The sequence below is a fragment of the Malaclemys terrapin genome, chromosome 4, assembly GCF_027887155.1.
Source record: "Malaclemys terrapin pileata isolate rMalTer1 chromosome 4, rMalTer1.hap1, whole genome shotgun sequence".
Lineage (NCBI taxonomy): Eukaryota > Metazoa > Chordata > Testudines > Emydidae > Malaclemys > Malaclemys terrapin.
In genome coordinates this window covers 113006221-113031265 of record NC_071508.1, presented here as the reverse complement: position 1 = coordinate 113031265, position 25045 = coordinate 113006221, and the positions used below count along the sequence as shown (strand labels likewise).

The following is a 25045-nucleotide window of genomic DNA, read 5'->3' as shown; positions in this document are numbered from 1 at the left end:
ATGATAACGCCTTTTCCATTCCATTAGTATCTCAGAAGGATTTTAAACTGCAGCTACTGAATTTAGACATTATAAAATCAGCATGTCCAGATAACGTACATCCAAGAATTTTACAAGAACTGGCTGAGGAGCTAACTGGACTACTATGATTAATTTTCAATAACTCATGGGGTGCTAGGGAAGGTCCAGAAGACTAGAAGCAAGTCAATGTTTAAAAAGGGTAAGTGGGATAATTTTGGTAATTCTAGTCGTGTCAGTGTGACATCAGTCCCAGGCAAGATAATAGAGTGGTTAATACAGGACTCTGTTAATAAAGAATTAAAGGTCGATAATATAATTAATGCCAATTAACATGGGTTTATGGAAAGTAGATCCTGTCAAACTAACTTGATATCTTTTTTGGATGAGATTACAAGTTTGATAATGGTAATAGTGTTGATGTAATATACTTAGATTTCTGTAAGGCATTTGACTTGGTACCACTGTGACCTCTTGGGGATCACCCAGAGGATCAATGGGGTCTGCCCTGTAACTTCAGGGTGCATTGGTGCTAGCACAAGGTCTCACCCTGGCTCTCACCAGCCTAGTTACTCCTTGCAGGGTGACCCCAACAGCACTTCCAGTCCTGGGTCTCCCCAAATCCATCTTCCCCAAATTCTTAATTACCAGACATTTGGACCGATCCTTCTGGTTCGTCACTGCCGAGAGCGTGAAACCAGTTCCCAGTTATCAGTCCACTGTGGTCCCCCACTCCCCACAGTTTTCACACCAGAGACCTGCTTAAATATAAACATACAATATATTTAATTGCTAAAAATCATGGAGTCAAAGATTAAATAAAAAGGGAAAGCAAACACATACAAGTTACACAGATAATCATAAACATAAAGATGCACCCACAGGCTTTACATTTCCATATTACATAAAATCACCTTTCTAATGCAAATTACCAATTACCTTTGAACAGTTTCCCATTGTACCTCTAGCTAGAGGGGGGATTCTGCGTTTAGAGACAGCTTTCCACTTGGAGGCTATCCCTCAGTTTCTGGATGGATTTCAAACCCCTTCCATTTTACAGTTTTTTTCTTCAGTCAATATAGATATTCAAAGTGGGGAAATTCCCAGTTGTCTGAATGTTTTTCCATTAACTTCAATGGTCCACCATTGTCCTTTTTTGAGCTGGACAATAGATGGTTGCCTGAAGCTGGTTTCTTGTAAACACCTAGCTTGGGAGGTACCTCTCCCACTTGACTGCTCACCTCCCTGATGTGAGGCGTAGCTAAAATTTCACCACAGAATATGAGCACCGTTTTCTCTCTATATAAATACTTAGATTCATAACCACAGTCTCTATATAGTTCATAATGACCATCAAATTCAGAACATTACAAGCTTTCATAAAAGACCTTACTCAATATACTTTTATAGTACAATAATACCTAATGGTTTAACTGCTCATTTTGGGGGTTTAAACCTTCTGTTCTCCCCTTAAGGTGCCATACCCTGATTGTCACACCTCCCTTGTGAGTCCCATGCTGGAGTTTTGGCAATTGGATATGACATAAGCTTCACCTTTGCTCCCTCTTCTGTGGATAGGACATCAGCTATTTTGTTCTCCAACCCCTCAATATGTTTAATTTCTATAAATTCCTGCCAAGCTATGCTCCAACATAGCAATGTGGAGCTGGTTCCTTTTGTTCTATGGAGCCATAATAATGGTGACTTGAATGGTCTATTAACACCCTGAATGCCTCAATTAAACAGGTAGGATCTATGTTGTACAGCCCAAACATTCCTTTTCTATTACAGAATAATTCTGTTCAGTGGGAGACAGTGTTTTGCTGAGAAATTCAATTGTCACAACCACACTACAGCTTTTGATTGAAGAACTAGACCAATATAAACAAGTGGAGAAGTTCTTTTACTTCTGTACTTGGCACTGGTCTGAGTGCTGCTAGAATGCTGTGTCCAGTTCAGGAGTCCACAATTCAAGAAGGATGTTAATAAATGTGAGAGGGTTTAGAGAAGAGCCCTTACAATGATTAAAGGACTAGAAAAACATGCCATAGCTTGAACTTCCTGAGTCTATAACTATATTTAGCTAAACAAAGAAAATGAAGGGGTGACTTGAATACAGTCTAAGTACCTACATGGGGAACGGATATTTGATAATGGCCTCATCAGTGTAGCAGAGAAAGGTATAACGTGATCCGGTGGCTGGAAGTTGAAACTAAACAAATTCAGATTGGAAATAAGACATCATTTTTAAACAGTGAGGGTAATTAATCAGTGGAACAATTTACCAAGGGTCATGGTAGATTCTCCATCACTGGCAGTTTTACAATCAAGATTGGATGTTTTTCTGAAAGATACTCTAGGAATTATTTTGGGGAAGGTCTCTGGCCTGTGCTAGACAGGAGGTCAGACCAGATGATCACAATGGTCCCTTCTGGCCCTGGAATCTATGAATAAAATGTTATTCTCGTTGGCTAAAATACTGTTAAAGTTATTTGGGGATTTCTTGTATTTTAAGAATCTTAACAATGTTGTAATAGATTGCACCCCTCCCCTTTCTGCCACTCACTGGCAGTGGGAATTGTTCAGGACCTGTTCTGTAAAGGAATCACAGTGAGTTTGGTTCTAAAACCCCTGTGTTCAGCAGTTTTATAACTTTCTCAAAAAATGTTCCTCTTGGGCTGAAAATTTCTCATGCTTGGTTTCAGTTCAAAGGTAAACTTATTTGGAACATTTGATCAAAATCTATACAGTTGGTTTTTAATGAGGTGGATATAGGTGGAAAAAAAAGTATTCTGCTTAAAAAAATAGCACAGACCCCTTTTATTTCCCCTTCAATAATTCATGCATGGGTTTGTTTGCAGCTGCTTGACATGTGTTGTATGAAATGTTAATTGTTCACAGCAGAGGTGAGTTAGGTGCAATACATACTTGAGAACAGTAGAGAGAGCTTGGGAAAAATGACCAGAAAGAAGCATTTATCTTGTGTGAGTAGGCCGAAATAATAAAGTTGATTTTGTTTCCTTCTTGTTTTTTCTCATATTTTTTATTTAGAATTTCAAAACCTTTTTTAAACAAACAAAAATAACTTTATCAAAAGTAATTAAACAACCAAAACTTTTTAAAAACAACACTAGTAACTGATATATACCAGACAGGCCTATGCAGGTCTGTAGCAAATGTACTGCTAATGATTATATGGAATGCAATTTAACATGCATAGTTAGAGTGAGAGTCACCAAAGAGAATGGCGGTCATCACTTTTTTTAGTTCAGATTTATAAAACCGCAAGACATTGACAATATTCAAAAGTCTCTTCAATAACTACTTGTAAACTGAAGTGGAAAGTCACTTTATTTTTGGTGGTAATGAGGCACTTTGTGTTGCTGGCTGTTTTGCTAGGGCACAGTGGGAAGGACTGACTTACTGATATCTTCAGGTGATGGTACCTGTGTGTATTCCACACATGGGGTACACATGCGCACTCTGTGCCTGAGTCCGGGATTTTTTGTAAGCAGTGTCCATTGGCTCACACATGCTTTCCTCGTGCACCGCACCAAGGGCATAAAAGGTGGTGCAGGCCAATGCCTTGCCAGTTCCTTCTTAGCGCCACATGATCTGAGTCGGAATCTTCGGTGTCCTCCGCTCGGTTTTTACTGCATCATTGCTGTAAGACACTGTATATAGTTAGTTCTGAGCAGCTTTAGTAATTTTTATAGCATAGTGTGTTTCACACAGCATAGTTGGATAGTGGTTTTCCCTCTTTCTTCCCCACTGTGATGGGGCATCCACCCCATACTGACCTATAAATGGGTTGAGAGACAGGGAGGCTGCTCAGGAGACATCCAATTAGAGAGGGGCTGTGAGGAGCAGCCAGTCAGGGCCGGGCTGGCCCATATAAGAAGAGCTGCAGGGCAGAGCAGGTTCAGTTGCTCCCTGGAGCTCGAGAAGGGAGGACTGCCTGCCTTGCAGGAAGAAGAACACTAGCATCTTGGACAAAGCAGTGTAGGGCAGGATCAGAGGAGTGAGCGAGCTCCCGGCTGACTGCTGGCATGCTGAGGCCCTGAGATAAGGGAGGAGGTATGCTGGGTCTGCAGGGGATAGGGTGACCAGATGTCCTGATTTTATAGGGACAGTCCCGATTTTTGGGTCTCTCTCTTGTATAGGCTCCTATTACCCCCCACCCCTGTCTCGATTTTTCACACTTGCTGTCTGGTCACCCTAGCAGGGGAGTAGCCCAGGGAAATAGACTGAGAGGTTCAAGGGGACGAACCACGTGGCTGCCATCTACAGGGTCCCTGGGCCAGGACCCGGAGAAGTGGGCGGGCCCCGATTCCCCCCTCACCCGCACTCGCCACTGAGTAAGTGACTGGACCGTCGCACTGAGGTACATTCCTCCGGAATAGGGGAACACAGAGTGCGGCACGGCCAGAGGGCTGTGTCCTGAAGAGGACGCCGCGGTCCTTGTAGCGACACGGGTCCAGGACCAGAGGTGACGGCAGGTGAGACACCACCAGAAGAGGGCATAGAGCTAATCCCCAGGGCAGCCCATCAGAAGGCGCCGCAGTGTTGATTGGCACCCTGTTACACCCACCCAGGACCCTTTTCCCCCTGAGAAGTCTGGGATTATGCCCAGAGTCCCAGGGTTCAAAAACTGTATTTTCTGCCCTCGCTCCTTTTCAGTGAGCTACGAATATCAACTCTGCCTACTGCCTGGATGAGGTTCATAATTCTGCCAAGTGCAGCATCTGCTGCTCTTTTCCTCCCCAGTCTCGTGAGTCTCAGAAAACATTTTATGGAGAAGGCAATGAAACCCCACTCAGATCCTGGCAGGGGAACCCACCCATACATCAGTCTCAACAAGCAGGCATGAGCTTGGGAATGGAGGCTAAAACTGTTAAGCCTAAAGAGATGGCTTCACATGAGAATAAGGGGCATTTTCCTACACATAAGGACAAGTTCCTGAAGAGAAAGGATCACTTCCTGACCCCATCAAAGTGGGGGAGCTGCGTGCATGGACACTAAGGACTTAGGTCTGAGTAAATCTTCTCAACAGGAGAAGGAGGCGTGCAAAGGTATGGACATCAGTGACTATGGTGAAGACCTGTGATAAATGGCTCCTGGCACTCCCATCTACTTTTAGAGCCGATGTGGCACCTGGAAGCAACACGGCTCCAGAGGAAGCTGCCTGCCACAGTGACCAGTCTGGTTCCAATGGCTCTGCTGATGGACTCTGCTGGTAACCCAGAACATTCTGACACCTATGGCTCCCCAGAGGACCTCTTCTTCCCTGCCCGCATTCACCCCTCCTACCAGAACTGTCTCTATTCCACGACGTGGATATATCAGAGGAAGAGACTGTTCTTGCAAGGCAGAGTCCCCATCCTCCCTGCCAGCCTTGGAGTGCAAACATAGGTACCATTGGTTCTTCCGGAGATCAGGCTTCTGGCTTTCTTGTCGGATGAGTCTGAGCCTCTGTAGGAGCCTCTGTGGTGTCAGACAGAGGGAGCATGAGCCACGAGCCCCAAATGATCAGGGTTCTGACCCCCGACCAGAGATGATTGGCCAAGGGACAGGCGGTAGCCGATGGCATGGGGTTCTCCTCCATCATTTGATCCATCCTACTGGCAATGTTGGGAACCCTGGGAGCCCTACCAGAGACATCTGGGATCAGTGCAGGAGCCCTGTTTGCCATTGCCCACTACGCACAACCAGCACTGTCAGAAGGGGAAGGTGATCCAGATCCGACTATTCCAATGGTTCCGGGAGCGATCTTGTCATCTTCACCAGAGGAGGCGGGTGCTCCATCTTCTCTGTCTCCACCAGACGACTTTAAACAATACCAGAGGCTCATGTACAATGTGGCAGCGGAGCTACAGTTTCAGCTGGAGGATGTCTAGGAGCCTCAGCACAGTTTACTGGACATTCTGCAGCCTTCCAGTCCCAGCCAACTGGCCCTCCACATCAGTGAGGCCATTGTGCACCCAGCAAAGGTGGTTTGGCACATCCCTGCTTCTTGTCCACCCACCCCTATGAGGCCTGAGAAATGCTACTTTGTTCCGTCCGGGGTGGGAGAGATTTATCTCGCCCAGTGTCTAACTCTTTGGTGATGCAGATGGCTACAGAATAGTCCAAGCAACAGCATCCAAAATCTACTCTCTCTAATAAGGGACATAAGTGACTCAACTTACTAGGAAGAAAGGTCTTCTCTTCCACCTCCCTCCTGTTCAGGATCTCAAATTTCCAGGTCCTTTTGGCCAAATATGATTTTACCAACTATAATAAGTGTTTGGAATTCAAGGACAAGCTCCCTAAGGATGATAGGGCCTGCTTCCAGGGCTTAGTGGGTGAAAGAGGGCTGGTGGCCAAAATTCCCCCCCCCCCAAGCCACACTGGAAGTAGCAGATTCTGCTTCTAGGAGGATGGCTACAGCCATAGTTATGAGGAGGAACTCATGGTTGCAATTCTCAGGTTTCCCTAGAGAGTTGTGGAGTACCATCCCAAATCTGCCCTTTGATATTATCAGCCTCTTTTATGAGAAGATGGTGGAGTCTCTCCACTCCCTTAAAGACTAAAGGTCAATGCTTCGCTCACTGGGCTTTTACAGCCCTGCCCCTAAGAGAATACATGAGCAGGACTGCTGAGATCCACATCCCCTTACTGATGCCATTTTATTCCTCTCCCCTAATATTTGGAGGCCACCTTATGAAATTTGCAGAAAAACTGGAGGGCCTTACCTACAGATAAATGGGTATTAGAGATTATTCATGATGGGGTTATCTGATGGTGTTTCTGGTATCTCCTATTCACAAACACCCTTCTCAGTTCCTTTTAAGGGACCACTCTCACGAGATTCTACGACAAGAGGTGAACTCTCTTCTCCTCAGGGGAGCCATAGAAAGGTTTCCACCTCAATATCAAGGGAAGGGATTCTACTTCCTAATCCCCAAGAAGAATGGGGGATGGAGACCAATTCTTGATCTGTGACAGTTCAACTAGTTCATTTGAAAGCTAAAATTCCACATGATATCCTTGGCATCAATAGTTCCCTCATTAGAGGACTCGGCTTTTGACATGAAAGATGCACATTTTCATACTGACATCCACCCAGCTCACAGAGTTCAAAATCATGCCCCCCACCCCCATTATCAACAGTTACGTGTTGCCTCTGCCTTTGCGTGGGATATTGTGCTGAAACTTGGCCAGTAGGGATTGCTTCTGATATATACAAACCTTTTTTGATTTCAGAGAGACACCCACTCATCCCCTGAGTGTTTGAGAAGATCACTGAGTTGTTGGGGAGATGGTGCTGGGCAATTTGATGAATATTAATAAGTGACTGGCAAATTAAAAAATTATGTCTGAGGGCCTATTTCAGTCCTTAAAATATTAGGGTCTGGGCACATTGGTATTGCCAGGAGCTCAGTGGCCACTGTGTGCAAGATAGGGACGGTGGGGACGTCGGGTGTGTGTTGTGGCTTGGAATTGAGGCAGGGGATGCTGGTAGAATAGCAAAGGGAACTAGTGATTCCAGAGGACTTTATGCTTGGTAAATGGGTGAGGGGTTTCTTAAATCTGGCAGTCTTTCAGCCTATCAGCTCTTTCCAGGTCTCCTTCAGCAGGATTATGTTACCCCTGTGGGAACCAGAATCTGAATTTCCTGAGTTGGTGAGGGTGTAAAATCTGAACCAGGCAGTATTGGCCAGTGATAGGGCAGAAGAGTGGGAGTCAGGAGAGCCGCGTCTTCTCCAGCCTCTATCACTGTGACTTCTTGTGTGACGGACACTTCCCTGCATTGTGCCTCAGTTTCCACATGTGTAAAGTGGGGATGATGATGCCTACTTGCCTTTGTTAAGCACTTTGAGGCCTACAGTTGAAAAGCCCTATAAAAGGGCTATGTGTCACCAGTGTTTTATTGACGTGACTTTCTTGCAGTGCTGTATGTTACTGTAATACAAGGTTTAATGTACAGTTTGGTGAAAATGTAGTGCTTGTAAAAGATGTCCTATGGACAGACCTAGCAACAAGAGTCTCTTTATCCACAGAACAGGTTCATTTTCCGTCACATTACCCTCTGTTGGTGCTTCATCCTCAGCCTTTCTGTTGAGAAGGGCTAACTGTGATGCTGACCTTCATGATGTGGATGCTTTTCTCACTCAGAGCTGGACTGAGATATTGCAGGTAGCAAATAGCCCTCAGAGGGTGAAGGAGTGAAAAGCACTCAGACGCTGCGGTGGATTAGTAGTGACTTATTCCCAATATCTTGAGCCACCTAGTAGGGAATCCCAAGGTCGAAATGGCTTAGCGTGACGCAAGTCAGGATCCAGAAACAGAAGGGCTTGAATTCCAGAGCAAGCCGCACTGGGGAGAAACCTTGGAAATACCGACTGCACTTCATGTCTGGTTGGACTTGGCCTTTCCTCTGAGCTGTTTCAGCTCACGGGTGTGTGGTGAATCTTGTGAAATCTATACAGCACCTCTTTGTGGTGCCTGCTCTCAACTAACTCCTGGCTCTGGCCCACTGTGGAGTGGGTGGTGGTGGTGGCGATCCAGGGGCTGGCTTGTTGCATTTGGTAGGGGCTGGGGGTAGCAGCATTCCAGGGGCCAAGGTTTTGTGGGTGAAAGCTGTCTGGGGCTGGGAGTTGGAGGAGAGAGGCAATCCATGGGCTGGGCTTTGAGGTTCTCAAGAGTGGTTGGAACTGAATGTTCTTTGTGTTTTGAACCCAAACCTCAGAATGTTAACCCCACCCTGACCAGAACCCATTAAAATGTCCCCATAATCCTTGGCAGTAGGACCCACCATGCCCTGCTGCTGCACAGCCCTAGCTGACGTGGGAGAGTTAATTGAGTTGCCACATCTACTTGGCGAATATAAAAAACTCCTATCCTGCCTTTGTCTCCCCTTTCCCACAACGGAATGTCAAATCAGAGGGACGGACAGACCCCAAACAAAACCCTGGGGCCATGGATGTCTTAGATTGGAGCCATTGCTTGTCTAGGGCAGTGGCATCAGAGCTAGATCAATTCAAACAAAGCTCTGGGCATAATATCCATCCTCCCTGATCATTCCTCCAGGACAGAGCAGCGACTCTCCCTGCACATGGAATATTCACCCAGAACCCCCCTCCAACCTGTACGCAGGGGCCCATCTGGACAAAGCTGTCGCAGTCTCTGCCACAGCCAGCTCCACTCTGATAAACAGCAAAGGGACCAGCAGTGTCCCCGCTGCTCCTTCCTTTCTCTGGGGGCGGGGGGAGACAGGCACCAGGCCTTTGATGTGCAGGAACAGGCCTGGCTGACATGCTGTATGTGTGCTCATGTGAGCCTGGCCCGGCTCCAGCTCTCTTTGAAGTGCTCCAGTGATCAGGATGAAAGGGAGGGGGAGTCCCTCCCCAAACCATCTGGCCCTAATTGCAGGTAAAAGTGCTGTTCTGTCTCCCTGGTGGGGAGGGGAGCTTCTCCCTCTTTGTTAATCCTGCAGCTACAGTCTGGGCTCATGAAGGGGAAGGAGGGTTTGGTGGTGCCAGGGAAGAGAGCTAGGAACAAAGGCGGATTTAGGCTGGGCATCAGGAAATACCTGCTACCTGCGAGATGCACTAAGCTGGGGAATCAGGCAGGGTGGAAGGCACATAGGTTGGAAAGTTAAATCCTAGACCACTGAAGAACCTTCTGTAGGGAAGCCTGCATTGGTTGAGCGAGGACTGGGGTGTAGAGAGCTTGACAGGTTGTTCCCATCTCCAATTTCTCTGATGCACTGAAGCTTGCAGCCCCTTTGACTTGCACCCTTTAATCCCAGTGTGTGTCGAGCGCAGAGGTTAGTGACGTGGGGACCTGGTTCAAGTGATTTCATTTGTAGGAGTTAATCCTGCTTCTTTCCAAATCCACCCTTAACCCATCCTGGTCTGGAAGCCTCTTGAGAATCAGGCTTCCTGGAAGATGGCATCAGCACGAGACTGTTTCTTGCTGCAGCTCCCAGACCAGAGTGGGAATGCAGAGGTGAGCACAATGTGCCTCAGAATGGATAAAAATGTCAGCAGAGTGAGAGCAGGTCAGCTAACACACAGCTTGAGTCACGGGTACCATTTACAAATAAGTTATGTTGCTTCATAGTCTGTTATACAAGGGGGCTTTAACCAGCCATTATCTGTTTCCTACAATGTAAAATGCAGCCATTCATCTTTAGCAGTTTCTTTTCCTATTGATCTTTAGTAGACGATTCGTTCAAGAGGTTCCTAGAGACAAAGCGGGTGAGGTAATATCTTTTACTGGACTAACTTCAAATAAGTTGTTTTCTCTGATACTAATAACTAGTTTTTACATGGCTGGGTTATCTTGGGAAAGTTCCACCTCAGATTAATTCACCACGTATGAGTGTCGGGCTGGGTGACTTTGTGACCATTAATAATCTTTGCATTTATCATTTTCCAGCTAGAAGTTATCAAATCTCGTGCCTCAGGGTGACAATTGATAGTTTGCAGGGGCTGATCACGGTGGGGGGCGTTTTGGAATTTTTCCTCCATGTAAAATATTGAACAGCTGGGCAGGTGCATTATAGATTTTTGTCCTTCCTCCAAAGAATTTGGTCTCGGATATTGTCAGAAGTGAAGATCCCAAACAAGGTGGACTAGCAGACTGGTCTGGTATGGGCAGGGAAATCAAAATGCCAGATTAGATGGGACAGTGTTATAGCAGAGAGGTGCAAATACTGGACTGGTTTCTGATGTGGCAGAAAGCAGGGAAATGCCAGACGTAATAGAGCCATTGCTCTGCTCCAGAGTGGCAGGGATATTGGACTAGATGGGCAATTGCTCCGCTTGGGTGCTGTGGGGGGGGGGGGTGAGGATAGTGGAATAGATAAGTCGGTGGCCAGATCTAGTGTTGCAGTCAATATGCTCTTTGCTTGTATGGCCTGTTTGCTGTCTCAGACCACACTTGGAGGAATAGGGAGATGGTGGGTCAATAAACCTTGCGTTTGTTCTTAGTAGGTGTGTTTCAGGGACCCGTTCCTCGGCATTTGCAGGCAGCTGCTCACCGCCATAGTGCCTGCTCTCCTGCCCTGTCCCTGGTGTGAGGATGTAGTGGAGGGAGTCCTGAATGGTAGCTGTGGAGATGGTCAGAGTGGGGTTGGAACTGCCATGGCTGCCTCTTTCATTGCCAGGTCTCCACTTCATCTGACACCCGTTTGACTCAGGAAGAGGAGATGCCACAGTCCAACAAGGTTCGGAGCCTGAGGCGAAGTGGGCAGGCTGGGCCTCGCCGGCACAAACGCCGATGGTCGTCCCAACGGGCTGTGAGGAACCAGCCAGTGCCACTCTGGCCTGGCGGCGCTAGCAAGGAGGAGAGCACACCCTTCGTGCTGGACTTACAGAACCTGCCAGGGTTGGCCAACGTTGACCTGAGTGCCCAGAACCCAAACATACAGGTAGGAGCACAAGTCTCTGTCACTGGCTGGACACGGACACTTTGGGCAGGAGCAAAAAAGTAATGTGGCTGGATTATGCAAGCGTAGAATCACTTGAGGGGCCGGGGGACGACCTGATTGGGGACGACCTGATTGGGGACGACCTGTCCATCTGCCGTGCGGTAGGGACCAGAAGGGCCCCCAAACTCCTTCCTCTGCACCATGATAGGACTGATTTCATTATCTGTACACCATCCCAGACAGCTGGTCTCAGCCTGGATTATTGCCAGTGCTGTTGATTCCACCACAGCTTGCTCTGTCGCCAGCAGTTTTTAGGGTAAAGTGCCTTGCAGAGGCCAGTGGGGAGTGACTGTGTGCCAGGGTGGTGGCACTTCCTGGGGCAGTATTGCCACATCTGACAGGAACTCCCTCGCTCTAAGAAGCTTGTGCTCATGGGCTCACTGTACATTTTGGGCCAAACTAATGGGGAAGTAGTGGCAGATTTTTAGTGACTGTTACACCCAAGTTCCAGCGGGGAGACACTGAGATCTGCTACAGCTCCCCATTGTTATGGGTGGGAAGGAATCCAAGTGGAGAGGTGGGTGGGTCTGGAATGGATGAGAGAAGGGACCTGACTCCAGGGTGAAACTGAACAAAGGTTCCATTTGGGTCGGCTCTTACGTTGCCCAATCCAAGTCACCAATTTACTGAAACTGGGCAATATAAGGGGCTGGGGTGATTCATTTTTCCCAGAGTCTTGGGGAAGAGAGGCCAAAATAAACTCCCAGCACATAGGAGCAATGGGAAGCAAACCACTGCCATGGTTAACCTTGTATTGTGGGGAGCCTATTGACAAAGTCCCTTAACCCTCACCCTGCCTGTATAGAGCCGGCACAAAATCCATTGGGGAAGGATCTGATCAGGAACACTCCCTCGATGTGCTGCAGGACTTGGTTGGGCAGAGGGGTAATACCTCCAGCTCAGTATCCAGAATTGCTCTGATCTCCATTTCCTCTTCATCCCTAAAGGGCCTGATTGCTGCCTTAGCTGGGCCCTGGCCGTCAGCATGTGTGCGGGGTGTGGAGACTGTCAGGGGGAGGGCGCTGTGGCAGACTGGAACTGGACCCAGGCCTGGGGAGTGCTACAGACAGACTGCAGGGTGGGGTCAATTAACCAGATGTTTTCTCTCTGGCCTTGTTTGATCTCCTAATTGGAAACCTTTTGTGTGGGGGCCCCATTTCCTAGACTCTGCAAGGCTGATACCATATATTTTGGCAAATAATCCTCAGGCACATATAAGCCACACCCATTTAGGACAGGAGATGCTGGCATATAAATTCCTTGCACAAGGGAATGAATGCTGTATAACCAGATCGGCTCAGTCAGGATTCTCTGTACTCCTGGACCCTCTCGCTTCTTTCTAGAACTCCTCCCTTTAAAGAGCAAGGATGGGTTCATGGACAGTTTCCTAAAGGGATACGAGCACTGAATTTCTAAGAGTTCTAGCCTATGCACTGGCCCTCTGCAGTCAGGAGAGATTTTCCCCAACCCTGCCTGGCTGGGCTAGCCAACCCCAAAACATGTCTCCTGACTGACCTGCAACACCCCCCGCTAGTCTAGCCCTGGCCTACCCACACACACCTCTGCCAATGTACCTCAATCCTTTCTTGCAGCAACACCTGCTATTCCAGTCCTGGGTCCCTCCTACCAGCTGTGCCAGGCTGAGTTTTGTACTGTGGAGGAAGGTCTGCTTGCAATTAGGCTGAGATCCACCAAACTCACTGCTCTAGTGATTCAAGCCAGAAAATAATCTTGGCCTCTCTAGGAGTGTGGCTGGAGTTTCAGCCCACGCGATCACCTCAGTGCTGGTCCTGCTGCTTTCCATTCCCAGAGCAAGGGCCCAGCTAACCCCCAGGGACATCTTACTTTGTAGCACCTATCCCATTACTAAACTGCCTCCTCTCTCGGTGTGCGGGGCTGTTTCTATTCCTGGAGGATTATGTTGCTTGACCGACCACTTGCCTGTCTCGGGCACCTCAGCGTGCTTCACAAACTGTTTACCAAACCTGAATCTCCCCAGGTCTTCTGGGTTGTTGTTGTTTTATGCAATGTGCCTCTCGCTGCCTCCAGACTCTGGGATGTCAGGTTTTTTCAATGACACATTAAAGCAGGGGTTTCAAACAGTTGGCCCGCGGAGTTATTTGCTGCAGCCCGCCAAGCTCCCCGCCCCCCCGGAGTTATTTCCTGCAGCTGCCAAGCTCCCCTCACCCGCTGCCCCCCCCACCATACCACGTCCCCACTCCTCTGCCTACCTCCAGGTGCTTCCCGCCGCCAAACAGCTGTTTGGTGGCGTGTGGCGCTTTCCAGGAGGGAGGTGGGAGGAGCGGGGAGCCGCACGCTCAGGGGAGGAGGCAGGGCTGGGGTGGGGATTTGGGGAAGGGGTTGGAATGGGGGCGGGGAAGGGGTGGGAAGAGGCAGGGTAGGGATGGGGTCTCATGGAAAGGGTGGAGTGGGGGCGGGGCCAGGGGCAGAGCGGGGGCCTTTTGCATTTTTATATGAAAAGGTGTTAGTGATGTGGCCCTCGGGCCAATGTACTAGTCCGCATGTGGACCTCGTGGTGATTTGAGTTTGAGATCCCTGCATTAAAGCCTGGACAAAGTGACTGGAGCCATCAGCCGTGGGAGGATTCTAGCAGGGCCTGGCACTGTGTCCTGCAGCATAGCACAACCCGGCCAAAGAGGGAAACTAGTTGGAATGTCTAGATCCTGAGTGGGGAGCTATTGGACCAACAGGAAAATCCTTTGTTGCCCGTTAAGGGAGTCCCCGGCAGCTGAGTCAGCCAGAAGCCCTGGCTTCAGTGCTGGCACCTCCCTTATTGCCCTGCCTTGTGTCTGGCTTCCCAGGTAACCATCGAGGTGGTGGATGATCCCCAGGCTGAGATAGAGATGGATTTGCTGAAGGAGACCAGCAATGACTGGTCCCTGACCTCCTCCGAGTGGTTGTCGCACAAGGACCTTTTCTGGCCCCTCTTCTGGGAGTACACGGATCCCACTGAGGAAGAGGAGGAGGACGAGGATGACAGCCTGGACAGAGGGGAGGAGGAGGAAGATTATACAGCAGAGTATGAGGAAGAGGAGGAGACAGTGCTGAGTGGAGTGGGAGGCAACTGGGACCAGAGGTGGCCGAGTCAGAAGAACTGGATCTTCAAGGAAAAATATAATTATGGTGAGTTATCCCCTGCCCCTCAGCAGATGCCCCCTGAAATTCTGCAGTGGCCACCTCCCTGCCCACTGGGGGCTGGATTGCTGTTAAAGGCATTGGGGGCATCCACAGGGCAGCCTGTTCTAGTGCAGGGATGTCAGACACATGGCAGCTTGATGGATTTGCATAAATCTCAGTTTTTGTGTGTAAAAAAAAAAAGAAGTTTCTAGTCCCTATGGCTGTGAAGGAAACTTTCCAAATGTGCCCCAAATGGAACCAAAACAGTGAAGTCTGCCTGAGTCTGTAGACAGCCTAGATAAATAACTCAGAGGTGTGAATTGAATTCCCAGCTGATTGGATTGCTAACGCTAAAGCCTAATGAGTACATACATTCAGACTAGAAATAAGATACAGATTTTTAACCGTGCAGGTAATTAGCCATTGGAACAACTTACCTAGGGATGTGGCAGGTTCTCCGCATTTGAAGGCTATAAATGAAGACTGGCTGCCTTTCCAGAAGATATGCTGTAGATCAAACAGCAGTTATGGGCTCCAGGCAGAAATGAAGGGGGTGAAGTTCTCTGGCCTGTGTTATGCAGGTCAAACAAGATGATAATGGCCCCTTCTGGACTTAACAGCTGTAACTCTATGATCTTTCAGTGTCAGCATTAACTATCTTATGGCTCATGGCTCTGGCAGATAAAATGGGGCAGAGGGGGAGAGTGAAGTGAGTGAGACTGAATGTGGCATTAAGGTACTGAACAAATAATAAATGACCTAAAAGTTGAGTTACTAAAGCAAGGCTGTATTCTAACCTTGATCCTGTGCAAACCTCCACTGCCATCAGTGGGAGGTGGTTGTGGATAGAGGACTGTGCAGTCCTAAATGTATATCCAGCCCATGGACCATCAATAAGCATGGAATTCATCCCTCCCCACTGAATGAATTTGAGCCCTGGTGTAGTGGTTAGCGCAAGGAGACTGGGCGCCATGACTCCAGGGTTCTGCTCTTAGCTCTGAGAGAGAGCGTGCCAAGGTGGGAATTAGGGCTCTGGTTCTGTTCCTGGCTCTGGGAAGGAGAATGGTCTAGTGCAGAGGTTCTCAAACTGGAGGTCGGGACTTCTGAGGAGGTTGCAAGGTTATTACATGGGGGATCATGAGCTGTCAGCCTCCACCCCAAACCCTGCTTTGCATCCAGCATTTATAATGGTGTTAAATATAAGGGGGGGTCACACTCAGGCTTGCTAAGAGAAAGGGGTCACCAGTACAAAAGTCTGAGAACCACTGGTCTAGTGGCTAAGACTGGGAGTCGGGACGCCTGCATTCTGTTCCCAGGAAGCACATCCTGAGAAGGGTGCCAACGAGGGCAGGTGCGGCCACCTGCTGCTGCCCTGACCTGGCAGAGTGCCTGGACTTTCAGGTTTGTCAGGAGGGGCATCCATGAAAAACTCTGAGCAATTAGAAAAGGGGCAGAAGGGGGCACTTCAGGGATGGTTCAGGTCCCCTGGTGTTCCCACTTCTCCCCCACTCCCCGTGTCACAGTGGTGGGGACTGGATGCAGCTCCCTCCAGAACTAGCCAATGTGGTTCCCAGAGCTGGCCAGAGTGGGGCACTGAGAGGAATTGGATGTGCCCACCTCCAGCCTCTCTAGGGGGCGCGGCTGTGGTGTCAGCAGTTCCATAAGGTACTTACCATATGCATGTGCTCTCGCCCTCTCACATTGGGCCAATGGGAAATCATCACTGAATGGAAGTGTTTCCAGTGGTTCTGCAGGGATCAGTTCTACGCACTATTCAACATTTTCATCAATGGTCTGGAAGCAAATATAAAATCATTGCTGATGTACTTTGCCAATGACACAAAGCTTGGCAGAGGGTAAATAATGATGAGGACTTGGCAGTCACACAGAGCCATCTGGATCGCCTGGTAGGCTGGGCCCATTCAAACAAAATGCCTTTTAATACAGCCAAGTGCAAAGTCATACATCTAGGCTCAAGGAATGCAGGGCGTACCTACAGAATGGGGGACTGTATCCTGGAAAGAATTGACTCTGAAGTGGATTTATGGGTCATAGTGGGCAGGCAACTTCCCGTGAGCTCCCAGTGTCATGCTGTGGTGAAAAGGACTAACGAGACCCTGGACTGTATAAACAGAGCAGTAGTATGTAGGAGTGGGACGGGTGATTTTACTTCTGTGTACAGCATTGGTGAGACCAGAACTGGAATACTGCATCCTGTTCTGAATGGAAGATTTTTGAAAAGGATATTGATACATTGGAGAGGGTGCAGAAAAGTGTCATAAAAGTGATTTGAGGACTGCAGAAAATGCCTTATAGTGAGTGATTAAAGAGCTTGATCACGTTAGCTCATCAAAAAGAATATTGAAGTGACTTGATTACAGGGTAGAAGTCTCTTCACAAGGAGGAAATACCAGGTCCTTAAGAGGTCTTCAGTCTAGCAGAGAAAGACATCACATGAACCGATGACTGGAAGTTGAAACTAAATAAATTCCATGTAGAAACAAGGCACAAATTTTTAACAGTGAGAGTGATTACCCATGGAACAAACTACCCAGGGAATTGATGGATTCTCCATTTCTTGGAATCTTCAGATCAAGACTGGATAACTCTTTGAAAGATATGCTTTGGCCAAGCACAAACTATTGTGCTTGGCCAAAACCAAGATTATACCAGAGTTCAAAAAAAAAACTAGATAAATTCATGGAGGATAGATCCATCAATGGCTATTAGCCAGGATGCGCAGGGATGGTGTCCCTAGCTTCTGTTTGCCAGAAGCTGGGAATGGGCAATGGGGATGGATCACTTAATGATTACCAGTTCTAGTCATTCCCTCTGGGGCACCTGGCATTGGCCACCGTCGGAAGACAGGATAATAGGGTAAATGGATCTTTGGTCTGACCCAGTATGGCCGTTCTTACGTTTCTTATTGGGCTCAATGCAGGGATAACTGGGTGAAGTTCTATGGCTGCTGATATACAGGAGATCAAACTAGATGACTTCAACTTTAAAAATCTATGAATCTGATCAGTGCTCTCCTGAGCTCTAGCCAGCTCCCCTTTGGAGATAGCTCAGGAGGGCAGGACGGGGAGGTAAGAGCAGGGTAATGTAGGCAGAGGGAAGCCAGCAGGGAAGTCCAGGCTTCATTCCCATCTGGGCTTTGCACAAGGACTTTCATGCTTTGTCCTTCTCTTGCCATCCCCAGACTATGAAGATGAAGAGGAGTGGAGCTCTTGGTCCCCCTGCAGTGTGACCTGTGGTAGCGGGAACCAGAAGAGAACCCGGTCCTGTGGCTACGCCTGCACAGCCACCGAGTCGAGAACCTGCGACCTGCATCGCTGCCCTGGTGAGCCTATTGTACTCCTCATGCTCTAGACAGAGCCACTTTTCTGCCTCCCCTAACACCTTAGGGGGCCCTTTCTCAAACTCATCCACCCAGTGGGCCCTGCCCACAGCAAGATCCTGTTTCTGCTAGGGCGGGAGGGATGAATTCCCAGCTGGGGGCAAGAGGGTCACCTGAGGAATTTTCCATCTCCACAGGGCAGGGAGAACTTTATCTCTTTCTAACATGATGAAGGGATCTAAGTGGGACTCACTCCAGAAAATAAACCCATAGGCCAAATCCCTCTGTGGTCCTTGGCCTGCCTCCTAAACACTTAAAACACTCAGCTTTCTTTTCCTCTGTTTGGATACTGGCTAGTGCTTGAAGGGTTAATGGTTTTTAATTTTTTGATCTGGGCCAGTAAAAATGGCTGGTTCTTTCCATCATGAAGAGAAGGTGTGGCTTGTCATTCCATAATCAGCTGTAAGTAGCCCATGGATCATAGATCTGCTGCCTAACATCAAAACTCTGTTACATATGAAGCCTGAAATCCTCACTGGAAGTTTATTGAGAGCTGGCTCTAACCATCAGGATCCAGCGCAACCAGTGATCTTACACTCCCTTAGTGTTATCCTCCTTGCGGTACCATCCCGTTGGTCTTCTGTGCGTAGGGGTAGGTCTCCATGAAGGTGGGAAGGGGGCAGGAGGAAATACAAGGGTCTGGTGCCCAACCCTAGCCAGGACCTCTGGCCCATCCCTGGAAAGGGATTCATTACCTCTGCTTGTATGTTTTATCTCCAAAGGAGCAGATGGGGAGATGGTCTTCACCACTGATGAGACGCCATTTGAGGGTGAGAACACCACGGAGATGTTCAACTCAGGTTAGCACGTTTCTCCTCTGTACAATAGGGCCCTGGGAGCTCATAAGGGATTTCGTGGTGCAGCACCCCAAGGAGGAGATGGTGCTACCTGGATGGGAGTGTTCTGCCAAGGGGGCCAGGTTCTGGTGGACTTCAGTGAAATATCCACACAGGCATGAAATGTCTGTCATCTCTCTCCATGTAGGGACCTAGGCATTAGCATGTGCCAGGCACCATGATTTGACAGAGGGTGCTGGCATGGGCTAGGCATTCCACTCAAGGGTGGCTTCATAATTGGAAGGGTAGAAATGCCCCAGTGGAAGTCCCACCCTGAAGCAAGAGAGAGATTTGGTGCCCCACGCATGTAGGTGTTTTCACAGTCATATGAGTCTATGGCCCTTGTCCATGCTACAGCTACACTCATGTTGGGAAGCCCAGTTACAGCACAGTGGTTTCACAGCCTGGTTACAGTCTGGTTCCATTATGCAGTGTAGACAGAACCTAACCCAAGTCCCTGAGCCACGTTGAACTTTGAGGCAGTGTGATGCTTTAGCACAGATTTTAGGCATGGGTAAGGTCCCATCTGCACTGGCTGTAGTGGTATGGACACGATCCATGACTGCATCATGTTCCTGTTGGTGATTTCACTCTGCCATGTGCCCTCCTGAAACAGACCAATGGCGCAGCCGCTCTGGTAGCCTCTCTCCAACAGTGGCTGGTGCTGGATGCTTAGAGATTGTGCAGAGCCCTCATTAAGCACCTTGCTGTGCAACACTATCCCATGGAGAGAGATTATTTTCTGACCCCCATCTCTTGATCAGCTGTTGCCCTCAAGCCACAGGGGCTGTTGTCTCTGGCAATCTCCTCCCCTGGTACCAGCTCCTCCATGGAGGCTATGGTGATTGTTAGCCCAGCTGTTGTGGTATAACTCCATTCCCAGGACTGTGGCTGGACCTCAGAGAGGTGCCCACTGGGTGGGGTCCGGAGGTTGCTCATGCCCCCCCCCCCCCGCCCATGTTTCTCTCCTCCAGATGTGGACAGCTGTGAGAAATGGCTAAACTGCAAGAGCGACTTCCTCACCAAGTATCTGAGCAAGGTGCTGACGGATTTGCCCAGCTGCCCCTGCTCCTACCCATTGGAGGCTGTTTACAGTGCTGTGAATCTGCGGGACGAGCGCCAGGGCAAGAACTTCCGCTGGCGGGATGCCAGCGGGCCCAAGGAGCGGCTGGACATCTACAAGCCTACAGCCCGCTTCTGCCTGCGGTCCATGCTCTCCTTGGACAGCACCACGCTGGCCGCCCAGCACTGCTGCTACGACGAGCACACAAAGCTCATCACCCGAGGCAAGGGGGCCGGCGCCCCCAACCTCATCAGCACGGAGTTCTCCCCGGAGCTGCACTACAAGGTGGACATGCTGCCTTGGATTCTGTGCAAGGGGGACTGGAGCCGGTACCATGCTGTTCGGCCCCCCAACAATGGGCAGCAGTGCGCTGATAACCCCACTGAGGAGGAGTACCTCTCCCAGCTGCAGGAGGCCAAGGAGTACTAGCAGAGCTCGGCCGAGTGATGGGGGAGCAGGATGTGGCAGGTCCACCACGTAACACCCCAGGAGCACCAGGGGGCCTGTCTCTCTCTCCACCGCAATGAGGGCACGCAGGCCACAGAGGCTCTGGAGTCGTCCCCTGCTTGTCACTCCCTTGGAAACAAGCAGTCCGGGGGAGAGGCGGAGCCCTTGGCCCTACACGCAAGTTCCCTGTCGGTGCCAACCACAGGGATTGGTTTTAAATCTGTCTTTTCACAGAGGCATCCCAGTTCCTTTCCAGTTTCCAAGGGGCCCAGGTGATCCTTGCTGCATGATTGGCCCCAGGGGTGCTGTTCTCACCCCAGCTACTTCTCTGTGGATAGCACAGGATCCATGCGGGTGACAGCTAGAGGCAATGGAAGGCAACGGCCTCTGAGGGTGGGGGTGTATAAAGGGAAAGAGTGCAGCTCCTGTTACTTTTCTATGAAGTGTTAATTGCAATCTCACAAGGAGCTCAGGGGCTTATGGTGAAACGTTCTTGGCTTCTATTTGCTTCATGTTGCAGCTGTGCTGGTGGAGTTTAATACACCACCAAGACTTGCTGTTAAGGCAAAGAGTTAGCAGCTTTGTCAGAGACATCCAACCAGGCAACTGTATAAACGCCTGCCTCAGCAGGTACTGGGTCTCCTCTAAAACCTGGGGATTGATCCTCCCAGGAGAGTGCTCCTAGTGATGAGTATGGGGTGGGGTCTCCCCTGGATCTTACATTTCAGACTTGGAAAGAAAGAGACTGGGAAAGACCCACATGGTGTTCCCTGGGCTCTTGTGGCTGGGGGATGGGGTAGTGATGCGAAAACATGCCCTCTTCACAGAGTTATTAAGAATAATAAGGCACACCTGCTGCCAGGGCCAGGGGCAAATAGGGACAAACAAGATCTGATCTCCACCCAGAGGGGAAGGAAAAGGAAATGATCCAATATCTGTGTTTAACACCCTGTCCTCACTTCAAAGGGAATGGGATGGGGGGATTGGTAGAAGTCACATCAGCAGCCCATATGTACACCTGGCTCTCCCTGGCAGGCCAGTGTTGCAGTGTTGAGGAGTGTCCTTTCATAAGATAGATCAGCAGTTCCCACCCACTCTCTTCCCACAGCCTTTCCCTGGCTTTGCAGAGTGAGGGAGGCAGCCCTGCTGTTTGTGTCCTCACAACGATGTGCAGAAAGCACCCAAGTCAGAGGAATCTCTCTGCAATCCCAGACTCTGCCAGGGTGACCAGCTGTGACCAGGGCTTTTTCCCCTGGGACTGGCCAGTGGTTTTGACACTGTAAGACCACGTGGGGACGGGAGCTAGACTCCCACATGTGGATGCTTGCACCATTGCTGGGTTTTGCCCTTTGAGAGGCTGTGGCCATAGCTAATGCATCTCCATTGTGCCCCCCGCCACCACTAGGGGAGAGCGAGTGTGATGGATTAGGCCACTCCCTGCAGCTTGGCATCCGGTTAGAAAGAGCAGATTGGCGTCTGCTCTGTTTGTCTCTGGGCACCTTCAAGGGCAGGTCCCCTCTTCCTCTCTCTCCACTGTCCCCAGTATTCTACTAGTCCAGTCCCCTGCATTCCTGCCTGCCCAGCCATCTCCCTAGCTTTATCCCTCTTGTCTAGTAGCAATAGGGAGTGGAGAGTGTCTGGAAGAGCAGCAGCTGCTGAGTGGGAGGCGCTGGTGTCCTGAATAGTCACTCCCCTCCCTTGCCCTCAGCATGTCTTCATTTCCAGGCTCTTGGGGTATGGTCATTGACTCCAATCCAAGGCTCCCATCCTACTGGGGTGAGAAGCAACACAGGACCTAGCCAAAGGTGCATGCTTCATCCTCCTGTCACCTCGATTAAGAACTCCCCGACCAGGGCCCACAAGTCTCTCATGGACCTGTCTGCTGCTGGGGATGTTCTCTTGTGGCTGAAGCCCATCCTGGGGCCAGTTCCTGTGGATTATTTGAGGGAGCTGAGGTATGACTCATCCCCTTAAGGTTCTTGTGCTTTGTCCGCTTCTGACTGACAAGTGCATGGTGTGCTGGATCACAGTGTGGCAATAGCGACATCTAATGGCCACCTAGGGAAATGGCAAATGTCATTCCTAGGGAGGGCCCCAGACCCAGCATCTTACGACGGGTGTAGGGTCCAAATAGGTGATGGGAATAAACCACTCACCACTGTGGGGCAGAAATGTCACTTCCTTCCCAAACGGTATCTTCTGCCCAACCCCCTGAAATGAGGCAGCCCAGCCCCACCTCATTAGGGAACCAGCAGGTCTGTCCCTCTGCTTCAGGCTCACTGCTCTGTCCATGAGCCCTGGGGCTTGTGAGTCCTGTTTCAATCCATTCCTGCCCAGGATCTACTGTAGGAGTGAGTCTAGTGGGGTGAACCACATGCTGGTAGGTCCCAAGAACTGTGCCACCCACCTCCTTAAAACTATATAAAAAATACACTGACACAAATTGTACAAAGTAACATCAGGGACAAAAAAAACAGGAGTACTTGTGGCACCTTAGAGACTAACAAATTTATTTGAGCATAAGCTTTTGTGGGCTACAGCCCACTTCATCAGATGCATGCAGTGGAAAATACAGTAGGAAGATATATATACACAGAACATGAAAAAATGGGTGTTGCCATACTAACTATAACGAGAGTAATCAATTAAGATGGGCTATTATCAGCAGGAGAAAAATTATTGCAAGATCATCCTGATTATCACTACAAACGTTTTTTTTTTCTCCTGCTTAATTGAATACTCTCGTTACAATTGGTATAGCGACACCCATTTTTTTCATGTTCTCTGTGTATATATATCTTCCTACTGTATTTTCCACTGCATGCATCCGATGAAGTGGGTTTTAGCCCACGAAAGCTTATGCTCAAATGAATTTGTTAGTCTCTAAGGTGCCACAAGGACTCCTCGTTCTTTTTGCTGATACAGACTAACACGGCTACCACTCTGGAATCTATCAGGGACAAAGTGAGATGTTCATCTCCTATGACAAAGGAACAGTGTCAAGTGATTTAATCCCCAAATCAGACCCAAGTAGTTCAGGAGGAATGACTTCCAAATGCTCAGTACCTTGTTTTCTCCATCCATCATACCCCCACTGCCGAGAATTGAAGCAACTCTGTTTTCCTGACCCTAAAGCTGTCACAGAGAGTCTATCCTGTTGGAGTGCAGGGTAATTACTTGTCCTACATCCAGAGCGGTGTCATTTCCAGTGGTGGCAATCAGACAGCAAGATGGAAGTACAAGGAGGCAGAGCTGGCTTGTCTAAATTCAGCTGGCTGCAGGTCAGGGAGAACTGGGATTTAACTAATGCAAAATGGATACAAAGTAGGAGGAAATGCACAGAATAATAACTGTTTCTTTAGCTCATAGAGTCTGCTGCTACTCATTGACCACCATTGCATGGGTGCCATCCTAGTGGTTATCTTAGGTGTCTCCACAATGCCTACTCACGTGGCGTGGTGCCTTGCCCTGATTTTCCAGTTCTCCCCAGGTCCACGTTGGCCTATGGTAGCTTCCAGCACCTTTTGGGGATGACCCCAACATTCCCATGGTTTTGACCAGGAGCCTAGACTCAAATGTCTCTTCTGCTGCCTTCCTCAGGGTCTTTATTTCTGAGCACCCAGCAGCTTAACCTAACAGGCAGCAGTTCAGATCATCCTGAATAAAGCAACATTTATCTGGCAGAGGAAATAAAGAGAAAATCAAGAGAATATGACAAAGAATAGGATCATGGCTACACTAAGATTCCAACAAGCACAACTGGTTAATCAGACTTTGCTGCAGAATATCGATCAGACAGGATAAAACCCTTCCTTGGCAGAAGGTCTGTGTAGCTGATCACTGTGCATTGTTTCTGTCAGTGTCCCAGTATCATTCTCCAGGGTCAAGGAGCACCCAGTCTGTCAGCTCTCTCTCTCTTTCTGACCCTTCTTGTAATTGTTGAACCTTTCACTTCTGGACCATTGTGTTCAGGTCATCAGTCACCATCTGGGACGCTGTCACTAGTGAAACACAAACCAGTGCATTTGCCAAGCTGCCACATATTGGATTATTATTGTTTAATAATTATAGTTCCTTGATACCCACAGACCCCAATTAGCACGGGAGCCCCATTGTGATGAGCACACTGCAGACGTATATCCAGACCTGCCCCAGAGAACTTACAGTCTACGCTGACAAGTGACACATAAAAGGTGGGACGAGAGCTAGAGACAAAAAGACATTAATGGTAGATAAACTAAGGGCCAGCTATATTCCCCCTGTCCTTTAAACCATCACTTGTTGGCTGGACTATTATCAACTTTGTGACAGAAATGGGTCGTAAGAAAGTGAGGGCAGTGGTCGATGGATCAGTTCTGGGAGAGCATTCTATGTGTAAGGGCCAGCATCTTGGAGACATTTGTATGTGAAGCAGATGAATGGGCAGGTGAGGTTGTCAATCACTGGTGGAAGGAGAAGCATGTAATCCCTTGTCATTTACCAGTCTCTCTTATTGCCTCTTGCACATCAGATGCCATTGGCCCACTTCAGAGGACTCTTGATCTAATGTAATTGGAGGAATCTCTTTAGCGTCAGTACACAGTCTATATGCTTCTTTCAAAAATGTCCTTTTAAACCTTGCTACCTTTCAAAAAGGTACACACCCTCCTAGGCGGGGTCTTCAC

The 25045-nt window shown here is 48.9% G+C and overlaps 1 protein-coding gene across 1 annotated transcript in view; it reads left to right on the top strand.

Moving 5' to 3' along the window:
- ISM2 (isthmin 2) overlaps positions 1-22886 on the top strand; it is a 44722-nt gene extending 21836 nt beyond the window's left edge. Inside the window, exons 2-6 of the mRNA XM_054026867.1 lie at positions 11174-11437; positions 14320-14641; positions 17838-17978; positions 18758-18835; positions 19846-22886. Of these exons, the coding sequence (XP_053882842.1) occupies positions 11174-11437; positions 14320-14641; positions 17838-17978; positions 18758-18835; positions 19846-20363 (1323 nt within the window). The 3' untranslated portion in view covers positions 20364-22886. The remainder of the gene's footprint in view (positions 1-11173; positions 11438-14319; positions 14642-17837; positions 17979-18757; positions 18836-19845) is intronic.
- The last annotated feature ends 2159 nt before the right edge of the window (positions 22887-25045 follow it).